We start from the raw sequence: 20,493 nt of genomic DNA on the forward strand, positions 1-20,493 counted from the left end.
TTTATTCTACAGCAAAAAGGTCCATTACTATTTTTAAATAAAATGCTTGGTTTTTGAGAAAAATGGCTTCTTATGGATTCATTATACATATGTGAAATGGTTATTTTTTTCAAAGTAATACAGAATAAAATATTTAATGTTGAGAAACAAACATAGATAACAATTAACAATAAAGAACAGAAGAAAAAGTATCACAACAAATGTTCAAAATATTGTTCTCGAACGTCAATGTATTTCTCACATCGCCTAATTGAGCTTTTAACTACTCTCCTAATCATATTGGGATTGTGCTTAAGAGTTTCACAATTATTTTCAATTCTTCTTAAAATTTCAAGAGTACAGACTGGTGAACTATACACCCTTCCTTTAATAAATACCCAAACATAGTAATCCATGGGATTTAGATCTGGTGATCGTGGCTGTCAAGCATTAGTACCGGTATTAGGTTCTACATGATTCATTTCCAAAATATACTAATTTAAAATATTATTAACACATAACTGATACATTTTGAAACCCTTCTTAATCATAAATTTAAATAGTTGTCGTACATACTTCAGTTTTTACATAATTGTAATGAATCCATAAGAAGTAATTTTTCTCAAAAACCAAGCATTAAAAATAGTAAGATACCTTTTTGCAGTAAAATAAACCGCAATGTAAAAACATATATAGTCATTTTGAAAATTTTCTAGTGGCGTAGAAATTATGTTAAAAATCGGGGTTTTCAGAGCCCCTTACAGCCGTCTATGATTGGTCTATTTTCACATTAATTTGTAAAATCGATAGAGCTTTTCATTCGTACATTTCATACTAAATATAAAACAAATGGCATTCATAGTTTAAGAAAGAAAAGAAAGAAAGAAAAAATAAAAAAAAAAAGTTTTTTCGAGAGCTTATATCTCTAAAAGGAAGCCTTTGAAAGAAAAAGTGTATACTTCAAAATGGCATTATTTTGACGAGATCTATCGATGATTAAAGTCCTAATGGTAAAAAGTGAATCACCCTGATATACAAGTAATATTAAACTTGTTGTTTACTATATAACATGGGTACAGAAATTGTGTCCCATTATGTTAGATTTAACGATCTGATCGTAGGTAATTTTTTGTTCAAAATGAACCTACTTTACTACAATTGTGCAGAAAATTGAAAAATATTTATGAAAAATAAAATTTAACTGAAATAATTTACGGAATATTAAACTAATACGAGTCTAAACCGTATATCTAATATTATATTTACTTTAAATTTTAAACCGTGTACCTATGTACTTCTATTGAATAAAATATGTAGCCAACGTCGAGAATGTATTTTTAAGTTTCCTCAGTTCCACGCATCTAGTCCTCCCGATTCCAGGAGCTGATTTTGTATTTCCGGCTCGCACGTACAAAATGACGTTACCTTCCTCGACTACATAAAACAAAGTTTTTATGGGACCGTTGCGAGGAAATTTCAGTCAAGAAAAGATCGGAATAAAATTACATATCCTTGAAATCTCCACAATCACTTAATACACGCATGTTTACCACAAGGAAATACTTGAATCCGCGTCCTTAAACTGGTGTTTATATTTTCATCGATTTTGTTCAACACACATACAAAGGAAAAGCTTTGAATTACTGATTTAGAAAGGTATCACTATCTACACACTTGAAATACTTTTCTAAATAATCAGAACCAAGTAGTTGCTCTGCATAAAGTCCTTAGAGAATAATACGGAGTAGATTTAGATTTATATATGCATTGTGTTTATAAACCCGGATTTTATTTTTTACGGATAACTTTATCTTATCATATTAAAATGGTATATGACTTGGAAAAAGGAAAAATGAATAAATATTGACCTTACGTAGGAGTCAAGTGGGAATGACACGTTGTATTCCCACACGATCCATCACACTCATCAAGCTTCCATTGTTACCACCTGAGTTGTAACCGACATCCCCTGCTTCAAATTAACAAATATTACACTTTTAAGGCCCCACTCATTAGATAGTTTTAACCTTACAGAATGGCCAGTACAGGATAAAAACTCTATGCGTAATGAAATCTAAGAAAAAGGTACTGTTTGACAATCTAGTACGTACAATGTGTGGAGCAAGCAATCCAGTTTCTCTCAGAGAAGACAGAGAAAAAAAGAATATTTATTATATTAAGTAAGTAAATGTTCTATTCGATTAATAATTACTTCTAATCTGTTGATGATAGAAGTTAGAGTATTTTGAATACATCAGGCTCATTTATAGTAAACAATTCCTTGATTCCTTAAAATGTTGTGAACAATATTTTCATTTCGTTTTTATCTCGCCACTACTGCTATCTGCCTCTCGAACAATTGAAATGAAGAACAAATAGTACATGGGCAAGGATGTTTAATTCGTACAGTGTGTGCCCATTATACAGGTAAGTGGGACACGATTCGCGTACATACGTTCTGCGGTTCCAACATTTTGTCAACATTCACCACATAATCAACCAGTTCGTAATAACTATAATTATGCATCATTGTAATAAAACTCTAAGCATTAAGAAGAATAACATTCCATTACTACAACTTCACACTAGTCCAATTTCGAAACACAGAAACCTTTAAAAGTGTAGAAACAATCAAATCTAACGTTATGTGTAGTAGATGTACTGCCGTTCAATTCATGTGTTAGTCCAGTCATTGAAGGTAAAATACGGCGTTACTCTATAATTCTCCCAAACAGCTCCTCCACTTCAAAGTTGACCCTGTGTCGGGGGTTGCTTTTTATTTTTTAGAGGTGAGAACTACCCCTATTCGAAAATAATTATAGAATTGTAGATTCGAGCATGTAATAGGTTGAAATAATCTTTAAATAAGTAATTATGATGAATCAAAAATTGTCAATCCCTAAAAACCACCCCCTATGATAGTAATCATTAAAAAATATTGTTGAAAAATTTTATTCAGCAACTTGGAATAATTTAATCATATAGTGATATTAAATTAAATAAGTTTCAACCCTTATAAAAAGCACCCCTTGCAAAAAAATCGAACAATTATAGTTACAATTTTTTTTAGCTCATAATATAATACAATCTTTTTTTTATTTAAAATGTAATGTATTTATTTTATCAAACCTTAAAAAAACCTGCCGATTAAAATTTGCAATTAAAAATAATGAAAATAATAATAATAAATATAGATTTCAATTTTTATAACAGAAATTTTTTTTATTGCAAATAACATATAAATAATCAAAAATCCTCTTCACTCTCGTCTTCCTTTTGTTTTCTATTCCTAAAATTCCTATTTCTATTCCTAAAATATAGCTATAATGTGTATTCATTAATGCTTTAATATACGTGTTCTGATATCTGCAAAAATATGTGATTGGTTTTTTACCCATAAATCGCTTAGTTTTTATGCTATAAAGCCCTTCAAAAAACCATTTTGTAGGTTTTTTCAAGGGCTATAAGATCAAATAAGTTAATTTTTCTTTCAGCCCTTATTTTTGTAAGGGTTTGAGCTGAAAGGGCTTGAACAAGTTGCTATTTGCGAACACATGCAAACTTTAAACGGCCATATCTACTCAATTTTTATCCTACAAAAAAAAATTCAAAAAGCAAAACCTACAAATTTATACTACATATTAATGATACTACAAAATTTTGCGTATCATTAATAGTTTTTGAGTTATTTTGAAGAAAAGACAAAATTGTTTCCAAAAATACAAAAATTCTATTTTCACTTCAAGCTCAATTTTTTTTAAAACTAAGCACATTAAACCGGTCAAACTTCTAGAGAATCTAGAGCATATTACAAGTACATAAATAAAGTAAATTAGTAACGATTATTTTCAATTGGGGTGGAAATTAGGGGGTGATTTTCACGTTTTTTGTAGCCGAAAAAAATACGGACCAACATTATTTTCGTCATAACTCGCTTAGGTTTGATGGTAGGGACTTTTATAAAAAATAAAAATAAAGGTTTTTTCAATTAAACATTTTTCACCTCCGAGAAGGGGTGGCATCCACCCCCTAGATAAAAGCAACCCCCGGTACGAGGGTAAGTAACCTAACCTAAATCCAAATTTTTATGAAAATCGGTGCTGTTTGGCAAAATTATACGGGAAAATGGTCATTGACTGGACTATGCACTCTGTTTCAGATATTGGTCCGAATAATAACAACAGACAACAAATAGTGTTATTAAGACAAACAAGGCTGTAATGGTTTCAAGTTTTTCACGAGCCGTAGGTACTGACATTTAAAGTATGTATATGTACGTTTCCTTATCGTTAACAAATCTTTTTCAACCTGTTCTTGTTGCTCTCGGGCTAGGCTGTGTGGAGGTCAACGCTCTATCAGAAATACTAGACTTCGCCCCCCTCCCCCACTGATGTTCATTTCAGTTCATGTTGTTCACTCCAGGACCCTACGGACGGAGTCACTTTTTAGAAAATGGACGTCCTTCGAGCACCACTATGAAACGTCTGAGAAGACCAACCATTATGTGAGCAGCGATTCCGTCCATAATGACCTTAGAGCGAATAATAAGAACCGAAATGATTATCAGGACAGGTCTTGGAGGTTGTGATAGCGGACACGCCCCCACAGAGCTTAGCCCGAATAGTGTAGAATATAAGTCTGTAGCTGGCGGTCACCAGGTACATAAGGCAAGGCATAGTAATCCTATAAACTATCAAAAAACAGTATTGCAATTAATTAGTACTCGGACAATGGTGTATTTTACTGAAAAATATATTTTTTCCACCATTTCCAAGCACTTATTAACGGTTTACTATGATACATTTTTTACAGCCAGCTTCTTCTATCAAGACCATTCTGCTATTAAAAATGAATCTTCAAGTTTTAAACATCCTGTATAAAGAGAAGTGCCGCTCTTTATAAATATTTTTTGTACCGCTCACAAATAATATTTTTTACAATAGAAACTAATTTTTCCTAAGTAGAGCAAAAGAGATTTGATAACTTATGTAACCTTTATGCATGACGTCACTTGCAATCATTCTTGTTATCTCTGTAACATAATTAATTTAAATAAAATAAAGTTAATACCACCCAGATATGACAAACAGTACAGCATGTATAAATAATAATCGTGTAAGATATCGGACGTCATTTATTTTATTTCCAGCTGTTTCATCAATAACATGACAAATGACCTTTAAGAAAAATAATGTGTTCAAATTTATGAATTCATCCTTATCAAGGTTACGTTTTTAAACATGAATTTATCCTGGTTCCCTTATTGCTATATTGGCTACATATTACTAAGTTGTTCCTAGGCACAAATAGGACTTGCTGAACAATACACCGCTCCCGCTTCCACCTAAGTCAGACTTGTGGGCTAATCCTTGCGATTAGTCCACAATGAGGCATAAATATAGCGTGATGGTGATTTACATATATTTTAATTCCGTTTTTACTTTATATCTTGTCTCACGTATTTATATTTATCAAATCAACTTGAAAAAATGTTCGAAATAAGAATTTACTCGAATAATAGCGTTTAATTTTTTCTAAATTAAGTTTATTTGATTTCATTCCAGTTACAATAAATATCCTGAGCTGCAATGCATTTTGAAAAATTACATTAATTGCTTAACACAAAAATTGCACTATATATATATTGTTATTATCCATTTTACTTTTATAAAGGAAAAAATGTATTACTAAATCGAATCTGGCGCGGCTCCAATATTGGGCAATAGAAAAACAGGCCAGTGAGTCATGATATTCTGAGAAATAAGATTTTTGTAAATCCTTATGATTCAACTTGAAGGGTGTACATAAATTTTTTTGAAATAGGCACTTCACTATATTAAATGTCGTACAAAAGACGCTTAATGCCAACAAAAACTTCTGACATGTAGATAAATAGCAAATTATAATATATATTTACTTATATTGAGGTTAAAAACTAACTTAAGTTGATTAAGTTAGCTTTATTGATCTTTGTCAGAAATTAATACACGAAAAATATTACGTTCTGTATAAAATAATGTTTAACCTTATATAGTTGGTACTTCTAGTTCAAAAATAGATAATGAAAAAATTACTCATAAGAAGGTATAATTTCACAAAAAAAAAAAACAAAAACAATCAGCAAACTTGTTTGTTTTGTTTGTTTGTTTTTCAGCTTTTAAAAACATATATACATTAATACTTTAAAATTAACAATCACTTTATATTATTCAGATTTTTCAGAAATAACTTCGAGTCCGAATGATTTAATATTTGACATTCTCGTCTAGAAATATTCATTCATTAAATTATAAGAGATTACTCTTATAACATATAAAACATAAAAAATATCTATATTTAATTTAAAATATTGTCAATTTAAGAGTGTAAATTTAAAACGACCTTTCAGAATTAACTGTATAATAACTCCTTAATTTTTCTACCAATGAAAAATTACATAGATATAAACATATTAGACTCACCGTACAAAAACAGCGTGACCAGAAGCACACCACACGTTATCGCACGCATTTCTAACGTCTATCAAAAAACCATCGTACCCCAATGTAACCGGAAAGTCCAAGGGAGAGAGACACGTGCTCGATTCTACAGAAGAAAACTCGTTGTCGCCTCCACCCCGTGAAAAGCGGACGCAAACTGATTTTCCCACATCGCCACCGGCCTAGCAGAACGCTTGAAGTTCGGCCCGCCGCCGGATTGGACGAGAAAATCTACAACGGCCAATGGGAGAGGAGCACAGCGCGCATTAATAACCACTTTTGTTGGATAAATATATTTAATGAGTAAAGTTACTTTGTTTGTTTTTGTTTGTCAAGTTAAATGAAAGCTAATTATCTACTCAAGTTCTTTAATTTTGTTTGACTTTCGTTCTTTGCCCAGGTTACCAGGTTTTTTTGCGAAAGTAGTTAGCAGACGGTCGTAGGTCGGTAAACGCTTTGTAAGGCCTTTTTCGACATTTATTGTTTTAAATAAATCAATAGTTAGGCTTAAATCTTATAATTTATACAAATATGTATTGTCAACTGTTGTGCACAAATAATTTTTATGCACCTGAATTTTAACTAAATTGTGCTCCATGCTCCATCCTGCATTGAATTATACCATCAATATCTAGCAAATAGCTAAGATCATTCGTCAGTAGAACCACAGGACATAGACCGGTTTCTCAACAGTATGCCAAAGGTGAAACGAATAATTTAGCTATTTTTAATGTCATACATAAATTTTCAATAATTGTCAAAGACTACTGACACAGAGTATTCCTTTGTACTGATGCGAACTAATAAATTCTGATTTTGCTGACGAATAATCCGGATTGTTTACTGTGATGGATGGAGTTATATTCCGCAGAGTAATTATTTACAACATTATTAGTTACAATAGCGATTTTGATTCTTTCACGGTATTATACCAATTATAACCAATTATAGACTTACATTGTACTTTCTTTGAACTGTGCTCGTTGTTCTCGGGCAAGGGTTTGAGGAGGCGGATCCACTATCAAAACCCCTAAGCCAGCTCTGATATTGATTTCGGTTTTTATTGTTGGTTCTAAGCCGGTACATCTGGGACCGCTCCGCAAATAATAATGGGACCCCTGAGACCGTAGAGGTCATCACTTGCTAATTCGTAGTTTCCAAAAAATTATGTCAAATTCCAACATGCTTATATTTTTGCGTACCAAGTGATAAAATCCATATTGACGCGACGTTCTTAAAAAAGTTTGATAGTATGTTTTCTGTTTCTTATTATTTATTATATCAAATCTTTTTAATGAGATCAAAAGGCATTTATAGTTATAAATTATAAAAATAATATGTTCCAATAATAATAATAAAGAAATACATTATTTCTTTCATCAAAGTACAGACATACAGGGCGTCCCAAGATTGTCTCCTGGAGCGAAAAAATGTGTTTATTTATTTTGTGAGAAATGTCATTCTATTAAAATTCTTGATTGTCCTCTAACTTTTAAAAATGCTGATTTGTTTATACAGAAGAGTGTTATTAAAGATATTATTAGGAAATCGAAGAAGTAAATGTGAAGTTTAAATAGATCTAAAAAATATAATAGCTCATATCATATCAGTTTGTTGACTTATACACACCCAGGATTGTCCTAACTACAAGTACTTATTATATTTTGAAACTGTTGTGGGTTTAAAACCTGTAGTATTCCCTAAATTGTAAAATAAAATAAAATAATGAATTTATTGTTGAGTTACTCTAAATTCCGAAATTCTACAACAAAATACCAGCATCTCAATAAATTGTAGTTTTCAATCAAAAGAGATGAGTACTGTGACGATACAGAATTATGCATACGAAATAATATAAACTCTTAACGAGGATATCTCTAGTTTTTAGACCAGCAGACCATCTAAAAATTTTAAAATCTCCTAAAGTCTCGATATGAATTCGCTTTATTTTTATTAATTACCGACTCTGATACTTATAATTTTCGAGAATCTTAATTGGTCCAACTTACCTATGTAACATGAGGTAAATACCTTTTTTACAAAACTATTGAAAGTTTATATTTACGACCTTGTTGGAATAACTAACAATATCTCTTAGTGACGATTTTCGACATTGAAGTACTTTGATTCTGGTCACTTTTAGATTTTCAAAAATTTGAACACTGTTTCTAAAATCAATAAAATGATAACATTTTTAAAAGTGTGAGGAAAAGCAGAAATTTTCGCAAACAATTACTTTTCTCTTAAAACAAATAAAAAAGTTTTTCTTCCTCAGGACAAAATCGTGGATATACTGTATATCTACGAGTAGAATAGTTCCTTCTTTCTTGTTTCTTTTTTTAATATGTACATACAATTAACGAAGAAATATTATTTTCCTACACATCTCAAAAATAAAAAAAATAGAAAAAAAAATTAAATAGTAGCGCCTAAGTCTCCATTATAATCAATAGGAGTAACTTTTTTTTAAATTTTAACAATTAAATGACTTGAAATAGAAACCAAAAGTTAATAAGGCAATTTTTTTAAATTTGCTTTACAAAGTATTTCTTCATTACAGGACATTAAATATACATATGTATATTATAATAATGACAAAACACGCTTTTAATTAAGTGTTCACGAAGAAAATGATAATTGGTTGAAATTTATATAATATGAATTGGAAAATTGAAAATTCATGGTCAATTACATCGTTCGAAACCTGAGTCATCAAATCTAAACTCTTTAGAAGCCAGGACACAGGCAAATAAACTGATAACTATTTCTTAGACTTCTCAGCTTTTTCCTTCGCCTGTTTCTCGACCTCTCTAAGATCTTCCTCATATTTATTAAAGGCAGCTCTGTCCTTGCCTAAGGGAGTCTTGTAGTACCACTTCAAGAACTTGCTAAACTCTTTATCACTGATGGGTTCTAAACCCTCTGAGACCAAAACCTCAAAGACTTCTTTAGGCCTCAAGGGGTTATACTTCAGCTGAATGATCCTCCTGGGAGTCATAATCCTTTGAATGACGTCTTTTATGACAGGAAGAGGATAGTTGACGGTAACTGTCGCCAAGCTGGTGACGTTTATTTCTCTGTCAATAGCATGGTAAGGCATCAAGAGTTCTCTCCAATAGACGTAAAGGCTTCCATAGTCTGGACGCGGTATCAAGATGTTCCTCTCGAAAGTCTTCTTCAGTTTCGCTGCCTGGGCCGCCCATGGCTTCCCTGTTATACCTTAAATATAAAGAGGAATGTTGTAGTACAAGAGACACTGCAAATATAGTGGATATTACAGTGATAGCCCAATAAATTGTCAGGACTGATCATTCTCATCGACTCAAACATAAATAAAGTTTTTTTTTCCTAAAACAGTTACTAAAGATTCACCAAACATTGAATGTTAAACACATGTTTTCATCAGTTGCTAGAGTCTTTAAGGCGTAGGTAATACACTGTAGAAGTTTGATCCGTGTCCACAGAAACTACTGTTTCTATGGACAGTTTAGTTTAAAGGTTTCCGGCAATTTTCAATGAATAGATAAGAAATAGGTTTCATATCAAATTTTAATTAATCGCAAATGGTTTAGGAAAAATAATATTTTAATAGTTGGGAAAGTTTATCACAATGTTGCTGTGACACTGAACCAATTCATAAGTAAATAGCTGTAACAGAAAAAAAAGGTACTTACCCAACACCAATACCCTATCTGCTGGAGCGATAGCTTTAATAATTCCTTTGAACAACTTTTTACCAATCCTCTTTGGGTCTAACTCTTTCTCCTCCTTAGGCACTTTTTTGTAAAATATTTTCTCCGCTGCTTCAAAGTAGATAATGGACGGAGCAAGTAGTCGAGACATTTTGCTTACTAGATGGATAAGCATTTTCATTCCCTTGACTCCTGGGTATTTACCGGCTGTAACTTCTGGGGATAGGTCGAATAATACACATTTAGTTTCGTTAAATATAGCGTTTGCTAGTAGATGTTTTCCGGTCTGTCGTGGTCCACAAATCAATACAGACCTCGGCCTCTTCATAACTTCCACTCCTAAAGGCATAATGCAATTCATTATAACTGCCTGCCGGACATCCAGCAGAGTGGCAGGTGGGTCAAATTTCATGGCTCTCACGTTCCAGTTCTTATAACTGAAATCGCCTTTATAGTCAGTCAGCTTTGCTTCAGGATACGTTCGTATTATTCCACAATCAAACAATTCTTGGAATAAGTCCTCTATGGTTCTATTGCCCGTCGGATCCTTTTTACCTTTTTTCTTTTTCTTGCCCTTCTTCTTTTTGCCTTTCTTCTTTTTGTACTTTTTGCCTTTCAGTCTTGCTTTGTCTTTTTCCAAAGCCTCCACTAGCAGATCCAGTTCAAGCACCATTAATTCATCCACAACTCTCCTTACTTCTAATTGCAACAAATAACATTCATTGTCAGTTATGAGGTCCATGTAATGTTTTTCTAAAGGATTCTCAAAATCGTTTCTTTGATCCCATATTTCCTTCAACTCCAATTGTCCCGCGTCATACAGAGGCTTGGCAAGGGTGTCGGTATATTCGTACTCAAAGTCAGATACTTTCTTCTTCTTTTTCATCTTCGCTTCTGCTTCTTTTTTCTTCTTTTCAAGTTCTTTTTTCTTCTTGGCTTCCGCCAGCTTCTTTTCCTTTTCCTTCTTCGCTGCTTCCTTTTCTTTTCCTTTATCTTTGGCTTTTTCTTTCTGTTTTTTCTCAAAGTCTCTTAAGTATTCTTCTGGAGTCATCGTTTCACCTCGTACCACTAAAATCGTCCCACCTTTCACTTCCGGTGGGTATTTGTCGAAGGCATTAGCTTTAATGTACCACTGATAGAACCATTCTCTAATTTCATCCCCTATATCTTCAGCCAGCCCAGGGCCTACAACTCTGAGGACCCGAGATTTTTCCTTATCTATAGCTTCGATGTACTCTCTAATGCGTTGGTCTCTGTACGCCCGTCTTTTATTTAAATTTCGCTCTAATATTTCGAATTCCTCTTTAGATCTCCAGCTTGGTTCAGTCATTCCTATAAGTAGTCTTCTATCAGCTTCTCGTCTTTGAAGCGATTGGCGAACTGCGTGTCCTCTCCAAACAGTCTGTATTTTCATTGCGACACTGTTCGCAATTTCTGGTTCTGGTGGTTTGGGGACTATTTTGGTTTCAGCTATCTTTTTTCTTTGTTTCAATATGGACAATCTCTCAGAAAAGTAGAGACGTGATTGTCGTCCCCTTTCTGCGTTCTGTATTGTTTTTACTGTTTCTGTTACCAGTAATTTTCTTTGTATTTCCGCCTGTTCTTCAGCACTTAGTTGTTTCTCTTCTGCGACGAATTGTTGCTTCGGTCTAGTTCCTTTCTTTTGCTTGCGTTCTTTCTTCTCCGATTTTTCTTGTGAAAGTTCTTCTTTTGGTTTATCTTCAGTTTTATCTTCAGCTGGTTGTCCATCTCCTTGTCCCTGTGCATTTTCATCTGGTGGTTTTTCCACTTCCACTATGGGTTCAGGCGGAATATAAATCTTTTCTCCTTTTTTAATCCTATCCCACATATCTTCAATAGTCAAAGGTCTGGGGTAGAATAAAGCTGGGTGTAGTATTTCTACATCGTAAGGTACTAATTTTAGTTCCACTAGAGTATCGTCGATGTAGTGATACTCAGAAAAGTCAACATTTCTAAGTTCAGTATTGAATTCACATAATCTGATCGTAGCCGCATCCATTAGTTTTCTCATTGTTATACGTTTCTGAGGATGGGCAATTTGATCCAAGCACGCGTCTAACTCTTGCACCAACATGGAATACTTCGCGTAGAAGCCGCCTAATAGTTTATTTGCCAATTTCCTGTCCTTGATCGGTTTCTTTTTTTGGCGCCATTGTTCGTCTCTTTGGTATAAATCTTCAAATTTATTCCTGGCTGTTATCCACCAATTCACGTAGTACTCGAAAGACATTTTGGTGTTACATCTACTATTCACATACAATTTTACTCTACATAATTTTAATTTGGAACAGGGTTTGGTCACACGTCATTAACTAATAGGTTATGAATTTATGTCATAATTGTCAAATATTGATAAACTAGACACAGTTTCCTGTCTTAATAGACTTAGCTCTACTAGTCACATTCTGTTTAAAAGAATGATTTCAAAGAATATATACTAAGCATAGAAATTGGAGTTACCTCTTCAATCAACTTACAATTAGTAATTATTATATTCTTTATAAATTTCTGACAGACTTAAATATTCATATGACGTGTTGATTCATGAATGGTTATGACTAATTTCTGAACTTTTGATTCCAGTCTTAAAAAACTACAGAATATCATTTGCAATAATTTTTGAGCTTAAATTACAGTCAAATTTTTAACTAATTACTAATTACTAATTTAACTATTACCATCACTTGGTCATACATAACTCAATAAGTTGTTGCGTCAGAATTAAAACATTATTACAATTCTAATTTTATTATGACAAATTAATTCTTAAAAATGCATATGAACAACCAAAATGACAACTGAATATTATTCTTTAAAAAATTTCAGTAAATGTTCAAAATCATTTTCGTTTTGGCAAAGATTGAAAATGAAGNCTAGTCACATTCTGTTTAAAAGAATGATTTCAAAAAATATATACTAAGCATAGAAATTGGAGTCACCTCTTCAATCAACTTACAATTAGCAATGTGACGTGTTGATTCATGAATGGTTATGACTAATTTCTGAACTTTTGGTTCCAGTCTTAAAAAACTAGAAACAGAATATCATTTGCAATAATTTTTGAGCTTAGATTACAGACAAATTGCTTTTTCTTGGCATTTGTCCTTCTCATATTATTTTGGAAAAGAAATTACATCCATTTCTTCTTATACAGGTGGTTTTTAAATCTAGATTGTAACTTGAAAACATTTTGAAAATCTTAATAAACCAAGGATCTATAACCGCAGGAGAGTGTTAAAAATTTAAAAAATAACATACAAGCTGTTACAAATTTGCTTCTCACTACAGGGATCTCGGAAACGGTAAGAGGTACGAAATAGCTTAAATGGGGGCAAAGTTGCGTAATCAAAGGACCAACTTCATGCCTCTAAAAAATCAAGGCTAACATGATTAGTTTTTGAAATATTTGAAAAAAAACGAAATTTTGGAAATCCGTTTTTGTTTCATTTCAGCCTTGTTTGAGGAAGAACATTTTTTTTTAAATACGACCTTAGAAATTTTATTAAATTTTTTTCAAGCCTTCTTGATCCCCAATACTGTACCGCCTCAGCCCGAACCAGATTCAGACGTTTTGTCTCGAAAAATTAATCTTCAGTGTATTCGTTCCAAATTTATNTTAGTAATTATTATATTCTTTATAAATTTCTGACAGACTTAAATATTCATATGACGTGTTGATTCATGAATGGTTATGACTAATTTCTGAACTTTTGATTCCAGTCTTAAAAAACTACAGAATATCATTTGCAATAATTTTTGAGCTTAAATTACAGTCAAATTTTTAACTAATTACTAATTACTAATTTAACTATTACCATCACTTGGTCATACATAACTCAATAAGTTGTTGCGTCAAAATTAAAACATTATTACAATTTTAATTTTATTATGACAAATTAATTCTTAAAAATGCATATGAACAACCAAAATGACAACTGAATATTATTCTTTAAAAAATTTCAGTAAATGTTCAAAATCATTTTCGTTTTAGCAAAGGTTGAAAATGAAGATCAGCATAATATTAACGGAATTTATTATATCATTATATCTGTAACCGCAACTGTGAAAGAGCATGTCAGTATGAATATCCTGAATAAAATAGTTGTTTGAATTTTGAGCACTCGAGAACCCTAGAAATAACTGAGCACGGGATTAAAACTCTAATAATGTTTTAAAGTAAAGTGTGATGGTAATAGTTAAATAACTAAGTGGATTTCACAGTGTTTAACGACACTTAGAGTGTACGATAATTCAATAAACATAGAAATCTAAAAAAAAATAGATCTATGTAAATGTAATGAGTACTAAAGGAGCGCTGATACTGAATTAAAAAGTTATTTGAATAAAATAATAAAATAAATGTTCAAATATCATTCAAAGAATTTCCCTTAGTGATGATTCTTCGACTTCTCAAAACAAATATTAATCATTTTAGTTTCTAATTATCTGTGCATTATAAAAATTTATATAAATTACTTACGATTTCCTGTCCCATATTTCCTTAAACCTTTGATGACTGATCATAAGACACCTCATGTAATCACGTGAATATCCTTTCCAAAAGCAATATTTTTGGTCATTATAGACTCGTGGTGGATTAACCATTTAAACGAAAATAACTCGTTCCATCAGCACCGCGAACAAGTTTCCGTCACAGTTATTGTCGATCCGCTAATAATAGCCGTATATTGAATAAACCCCATATCTGGTGACAGAGCAGCGGCGCGCGGACGTGCCCTAATGCTAATGCACTGATGGTATCGCGAGATTGCGAATGGAATGAACATCAATTTTAATTTGGCAAAACAATATATATCATAGATTGTTTGCATTTGTATAGGTATCGAAACGGGGGCTATCTCTATCTCCGGAAATTAACCGGCCTACCCGGTTTGGTTTGCGTTTTGATTAAGTACTTCGTGCTTGTTTGGTGGGCGTGCCCACCGACGGCAATATCTCATGATATCGTGCAGACGGGGTAGCCTTCTGTAGAGGGAGCGGTACGAGAGTGGAAATTAAAATTTTCTGATACAGCTCAGAAATTCAACAAATTTGGTAATGTAAAAAAAAATCTATGTCGAAAACAGTATGTACTGAATTTTCTATACAGGGTGTTCCACCCAGAAGTGCACATTCTTTAGGGAGACATTCTTCAGGTAAAAATAAGGAAAAAAATCTTTGGCCAGGGCATGCACCGTTTTAGATGTACAGGCCTTCAAATTTTTTGAGAAAAAAAAATCTTTTTTTTTAACATATCAAGAAGACAAATATCTTCTCAAACTTTGGAAGAGATATCTATTTTTTTACTTATAAAATCACACTAATAAGTCTGTTTTCAATTACCAGTGCCAATCCCTTTCATGAATCATAACTTCTACGTCTATGATTTTTCTTTAAATAATAATTACTCCTATAAAATGTGATTTTTTCGATTTTGGAATAAATTGTAATGATCTTGAAATAATTTTCAATTTATTTATAATGAAGATATAATTATAAGGAGATACAGATACAGATAATTCTGTTAACATTACGTATAACAGCTGAGTCAAGGTTTTCTATATTCCGCAAGTGCTTGAATAGAACCGAAATTGCATTGACAGTACAGTAAAAATATATTACACTTCTCAATATATGAGAATATCATTATTATTCAAAATTTTAGTTTTTTTAGTTATTAAAACATAGCGTGCTACATTTAGCGTAAGTTACTTTGTCTGTGCAAGAACAATGTTGAAATCTCAGTTTTCTCTAAATTAAAAAACCATTATTATAATAATATGAAAAGAAAATCTGTATTTTCCTTAAAAGAAGTACATTATATTTATTACATTTTTTGTAGTTGACACGTGTCTACAACAATTTCTACGTTAACATGAAAGTGTTTACATTTTTAATGCCAAAATTATATAAAATATTATAAATATAAAATATACAGGCAACATGTAGTATATCGCATGAAAGAGGAAAAAACAAGCAATTTTTTGTAGCCACAGCCTGCTTCGATGACAATTTTTTTTACCCGCGTAGAGGGCGCAGCAAATTTCATACGATATTTTAAAAATCTTTTTGCACTTGGTGAAATATATTAATTTTGCCATGAAATTTGATTAAAATAAGTGTTCTCTATCTCTTAAAATAAAAAAGTTAGACGACCCTAAACTTTCGGTATTTTTTCAGTTTTTTTATGATTACTCATAAAGTTGGCCATGGATCTCAAATTTGTTTTTACGAGTATAAAGGCCTCAAAAATGCAACAAAAAAACATATAAAGATTTTTGACTTGCGTCGTATATAAAGCGAGATTCATAGGAGTGGTCCTCTTATAGTAGACAACCTGTATATAACGTTTAATTAAAAAACAAAACAAAAAATTACTTCAAAAAATTTTATACTAAAAGGCACTCTACTCGTGAGGTATATACTTCTACAGGTTGTTGTAAATTTTATATAGGAGAGCAACAATTATTTCGAATTTTAAACTACATATTTAAGGTTTTTTTAGACAAGTATTATCTAGATGTATTTTTATAAGATGATTTTTTATATATTTTAAGTGATCTAAATATGATCGAATTTTTGTTATAGGCAGTTTTAATCAGTTTTGGTATCTAATAAACGTGATTTAACTTAACGTGTGTTATTTGGCAATGTTAGATTATGTTTATATGCTGTGCTATTCTTACTCAGATGCCTTAACCTATAAATTAAAATTGTATTGAAAAATACCCCCTTAAAACCCTTAAACAAAACAAATTCACTAATTCACCAACAAGTTCACTATTTATTTTGCAATCTATTGCACATCTATTTTTCTAAATATGTCTCTTTAACCAAGTATACGTAATTATTTAAAAAAAATCATAGGCATAGAAGTTAAACTTCACAAGAAGAGTTGAACTTCCCCCTTCTGCCTCACACGTATCTACGACACTGGAACTGAACTGCATTTATTATACATTTTTGGCAAGGAGCGATCTAGAGATACTATGAAAACATGCCTAGTATTGCAGTAAGCGAATTAAATTTAAATTAAATTAAATTTAATTTAATTTAATTTAATTTAAATTTTAAATTTAATTTATTCACTTACTGTAATACTAATTATGTTTTCATACTACCTACAGATCCCTCTCTGCCAGTAGGTTATAGATATTGAATAGCAATGGCAATTAAATAACACGTGTTTCTGAATTTTACAACCACAATTTTTAATAGAATATCTTGCTATAGTTCATTTTGAATTAAATTTAACATTTTAATAATTAAATTTGACAGGTGCATCCTAAAATCTGCTAGGTTTCTGTGAAATCTTGCTTAAATCTGTATAACAGATCTGATTGTCGAATGAAGCTAATTTAGAAAATTTTAGGGATTGTTATGTGGAACGGAATTCCTCTGGTTGGCCTGAACATACAATGGGAATGCCAGAGGAAAAGCGTCAAGGTATCCCTTTCAGATTATTGAAGAAAACAGAAAATAAAGTTACGGAACGAAATAATCAGGAATTCAAAATTGAACTCTTTGAAAATGAGTTTCCCATAGATATTAATTTACACAAAAAATTTGCAAACAATACATCAGATTCATTTACTTGCCGATTAAATGATAATTTGAATTTACTTTGTTAAAAGTTTTAATATTGACATTTCACAATATGATCGTCTCCACATTTATTTTTTATTATTTTAAGAATTGTGTAAAATATGTAACACGTATTTCGTGCTAGAACTATTTAGAGCTTTTATTCCTAAAACTATCTGTAAAAACATTATTATCGTACTTGATTAGCGTTTTGAGGAATTTAGATGAAATGTGACAAAAGTTATGTCTATGTTAATTAACTAATTGATTTAACTTCAGTAGTAATATTTTATTTATTTATTTGTGTAACAGCCATATTACCTAATTACATGGAAAATACTGTTATTATAACAGGATTGTAACACAAATTTAAAAACGTACTACATTTTTCAATACGATTAGACAGTTAAAAATTAGAATAATATAAAGAAAAACAAAAATACTGATACTATAAAAATATTTTATATTATATATATATTTTTTATAGAACATTAAACTGAAATGAAGCCAGTAAACTGGAGTCATCCAACAGATCATTTACAATTTTATAACCGAATCTTAATGTTGCAGAACACGTTTGTCACTCAATGATTATTATTTCAAATTCAAAGTATAGATCTCTACTGCGAACAAAACGATTATTGGACAATCTAATATACATAATGAAATATCTTAAAGCGTTTTCTACATTTTTTCCACACTATCAGTATCAATAAGTGGTTGCGTATGTCACAGCAGTGAACAATACTCAAGTTTAGGTTGTAACCTGAGGGGTTATTTCTTTATTTAACCATCTACCGTTATGACCAGTATCATAGCGATATTAACTTGCAAAAGAGTTTACCATTTACTTCTCGAAAGATAGTATAATTAATACGTGGGAAATGTTGTACGTTCAGAGAATGAATTTTAGACACTTACCGTACGTCTCTCACGAAGAGTATAATCCAGGTGTTGGTTGTACAGGGTGTTCCACTCTCACTTGATGGACAACTTAATTTGCAAGAAAACACCAAAACCTTGAGGAAGATTTTTAATAACAATAAAACCAAACCAAACAAACAAAATAACGAAGACACAACGGATTCGAACAAGCATTATTAATTAATTTACACGCGATAACGCAATCCGAGATTCAGGGAACCCAACGCGAATTCATAGCAAAATTTGGAAAGACTTTATCCATTATTAAATTAACCCGAGACTTTAAAATTCGAATGTATTTCGCGTTATTAGAAATATCGATTTTTCCCTTCACCATGGGCTAAACCGGCGCAGTTAATCGATACCAGATGCCCAACCTATGGCCCCGACGATCTAAGTCTACTTGTTCAAAATCATTGCTAGATTTCATGAGGCCTTCTCCGAAGGACTGCGATGGTCGAGCTTTGCAAATTTATTACTCCCGGTGACAAGAGGCACCAGTTTCTCAACGACTTTATGGCGACGCTAAACCTACTTGAAACCCCTTAACGTTTCAATAATTATTGTTGGCTGAGTTAACCCATCTGTTCCGAGAACTAACAAATTATCTATCACAAGTCCCGGCTTCTGTTACAAGGTGTTACCAAAGGATATAGAGGATTAACATCAACATGTAATAAATTATAGTAATATACAGTGAAAACTTCTATTTTCTAGCCGTCTGCAATTAGAAAGCATCTACAATGACGCGTGATATTTAGCAGATCATTAATACAGTAAAGAAACATTAGCGGTCCCAAGTTGAAACCTTGCAGAATACCCGTATGAAGTTTATATTCACTTAAAATTATATCATTACATTTTGCTGATTGTAAGAATAAAACGTATGCTACTACAAACAGGTTTAATGTCGACTTTATCGGAAGCCTTTCGAAAGTTGATAAATCTACTTGAGTTACATTTTCGAACGGTACAGAGTTATATGAAACAGAAACATATTAAGTGATATTAATTTTTTTACCAAAATGAGTCTATAAATATGTATATAAAATAGGTTAAAAAATTTTACCAGGTTTATGCTTGTAAAATATTTTATTTAGAATTTCACTTAAGGAAAGAACCTTGTAATCGTTTTCTAAAATAATTTTTCAAGGGAGGACCGAACCAAATTTTGCACCGTTTTCCACAATGATTTATTTTACAATATTTTTTTAATGAAGAGACATATTTTTAATATCTTTTTATTACATTATAATTGGAAAATGCGTATAAACCAAAATTTTCGACTCTAGATAGGTCCGTTGCGGTAAAATTAACCAGGGATAATATTTTCAGCCCTCGTCCTTCTCCTAGAACAGACACTTAATACGGATAGGAATCACTTAATCTGTGATAAATCTCTCGCGTCCCTTACCGAGCGTAAGGTTTTGCTATATTTCAAAGTCCTACCGCACCTAGCGCTGCGAGCGGGCTCACACCCCAGCTTTTTAATCACTCAAACCTCGGCTGGACACGGCCCGTAATTGATTTTCGATTTCTTTAATCCGATGCGCCTCACATAAATTTTAATTTGCCTGTTATTCTATTTTACCTAAAATTAGCTCGGACTGATGGAGATTGATGGAATTCTGTTAAAGTTTTCAGCGCGTCGACCCGCAGGTTTTGTTGCTCCACGAAGGAATAATGAATGCGTCCAAGTTTTTATGATTCAAATTAAATCGTCGCCTATTATGAGCGGCTTGACTAATGAGAAATCTATCGGCACCGTTAACGGGCGAGAAAATACATATTTTTTTTTAGTTACAGAGCGCTTT

General features: G+C 31.9%; 2 protein-coding genes across 2 annotated transcripts in view; both read right to left on the reverse strand.

Moving 5' to 3' along the window:
• The window catches only part of LOC108917918 (carbonic anhydrase-related protein 10), a 461,749-nt gene extending 455,147 nt beyond the window's left edge, over window positions 1-6,602 (reverse strand). The window contains exon 1 of the mRNA XM_018724730.1: window positions 6,441-6,602. Within this exon, the coding sequence (XP_018580246.1) occupies window positions 6,441-6,489 (49 nt within the window). The 5' untranslated portion in view covers window positions 6,490-6,602. The remainder of the gene's footprint in view (window positions 1-6,440) is intronic.
• A 2,617-nt stretch (window positions 6,603-9,219) lies between these two features.
• Window positions 9,220-12,401, reverse strand: LOC108917003 (IQ and AAA domain-containing protein 1-like). Its single transcript, XM_018723415.1, has 2 exons — window positions 10,133-12,401; window positions 9,220-9,677 (listed from the first exon to the last, which is right to left on the reverse strand). The coding sequence occupies exons 1-2, from the start codon at window positions 12,399-12,401 to the stop codon at window positions 9,220-9,222; spliced, it is 2,727 nt and encodes a 908-aa protein (XP_018578931.1).
• Window positions 12,402-20,493: the final 8,092 nt, after the last annotated feature.

Source organism: Anoplophora glabripennis, unplaced genomic scaffold, assembly GCF_000390285.2.
Source record: "Anoplophora glabripennis isolate ALB-LARVAE unplaced genomic scaffold, Agla_2.0 scaffold3, whole genome shotgun sequence".
Taxonomy (NCBI): Eukaryota; Metazoa; Arthropoda; class Insecta; order Coleoptera; family Cerambycidae; genus Anoplophora; species Anoplophora glabripennis.

What these genes read in the sequence shown, in the direction of transcription:
- LOC108917003 (XM_018723415.1), bottom strand. Translation starts at nt 12,401, where the DNA reads ATGTCTTTCGAGTACTACGTGAATTGGTGGATAACAGCCAGGAATAAA. An exon ending in AGATAGGGTATTGGTGTTGG is followed by an intron (nt 9,678 to 10,132) that starts GTAAGTACCTTT and finishes TTTATATTTAAG; the next exon opens with GTATAACAGGGAAGCCATGG.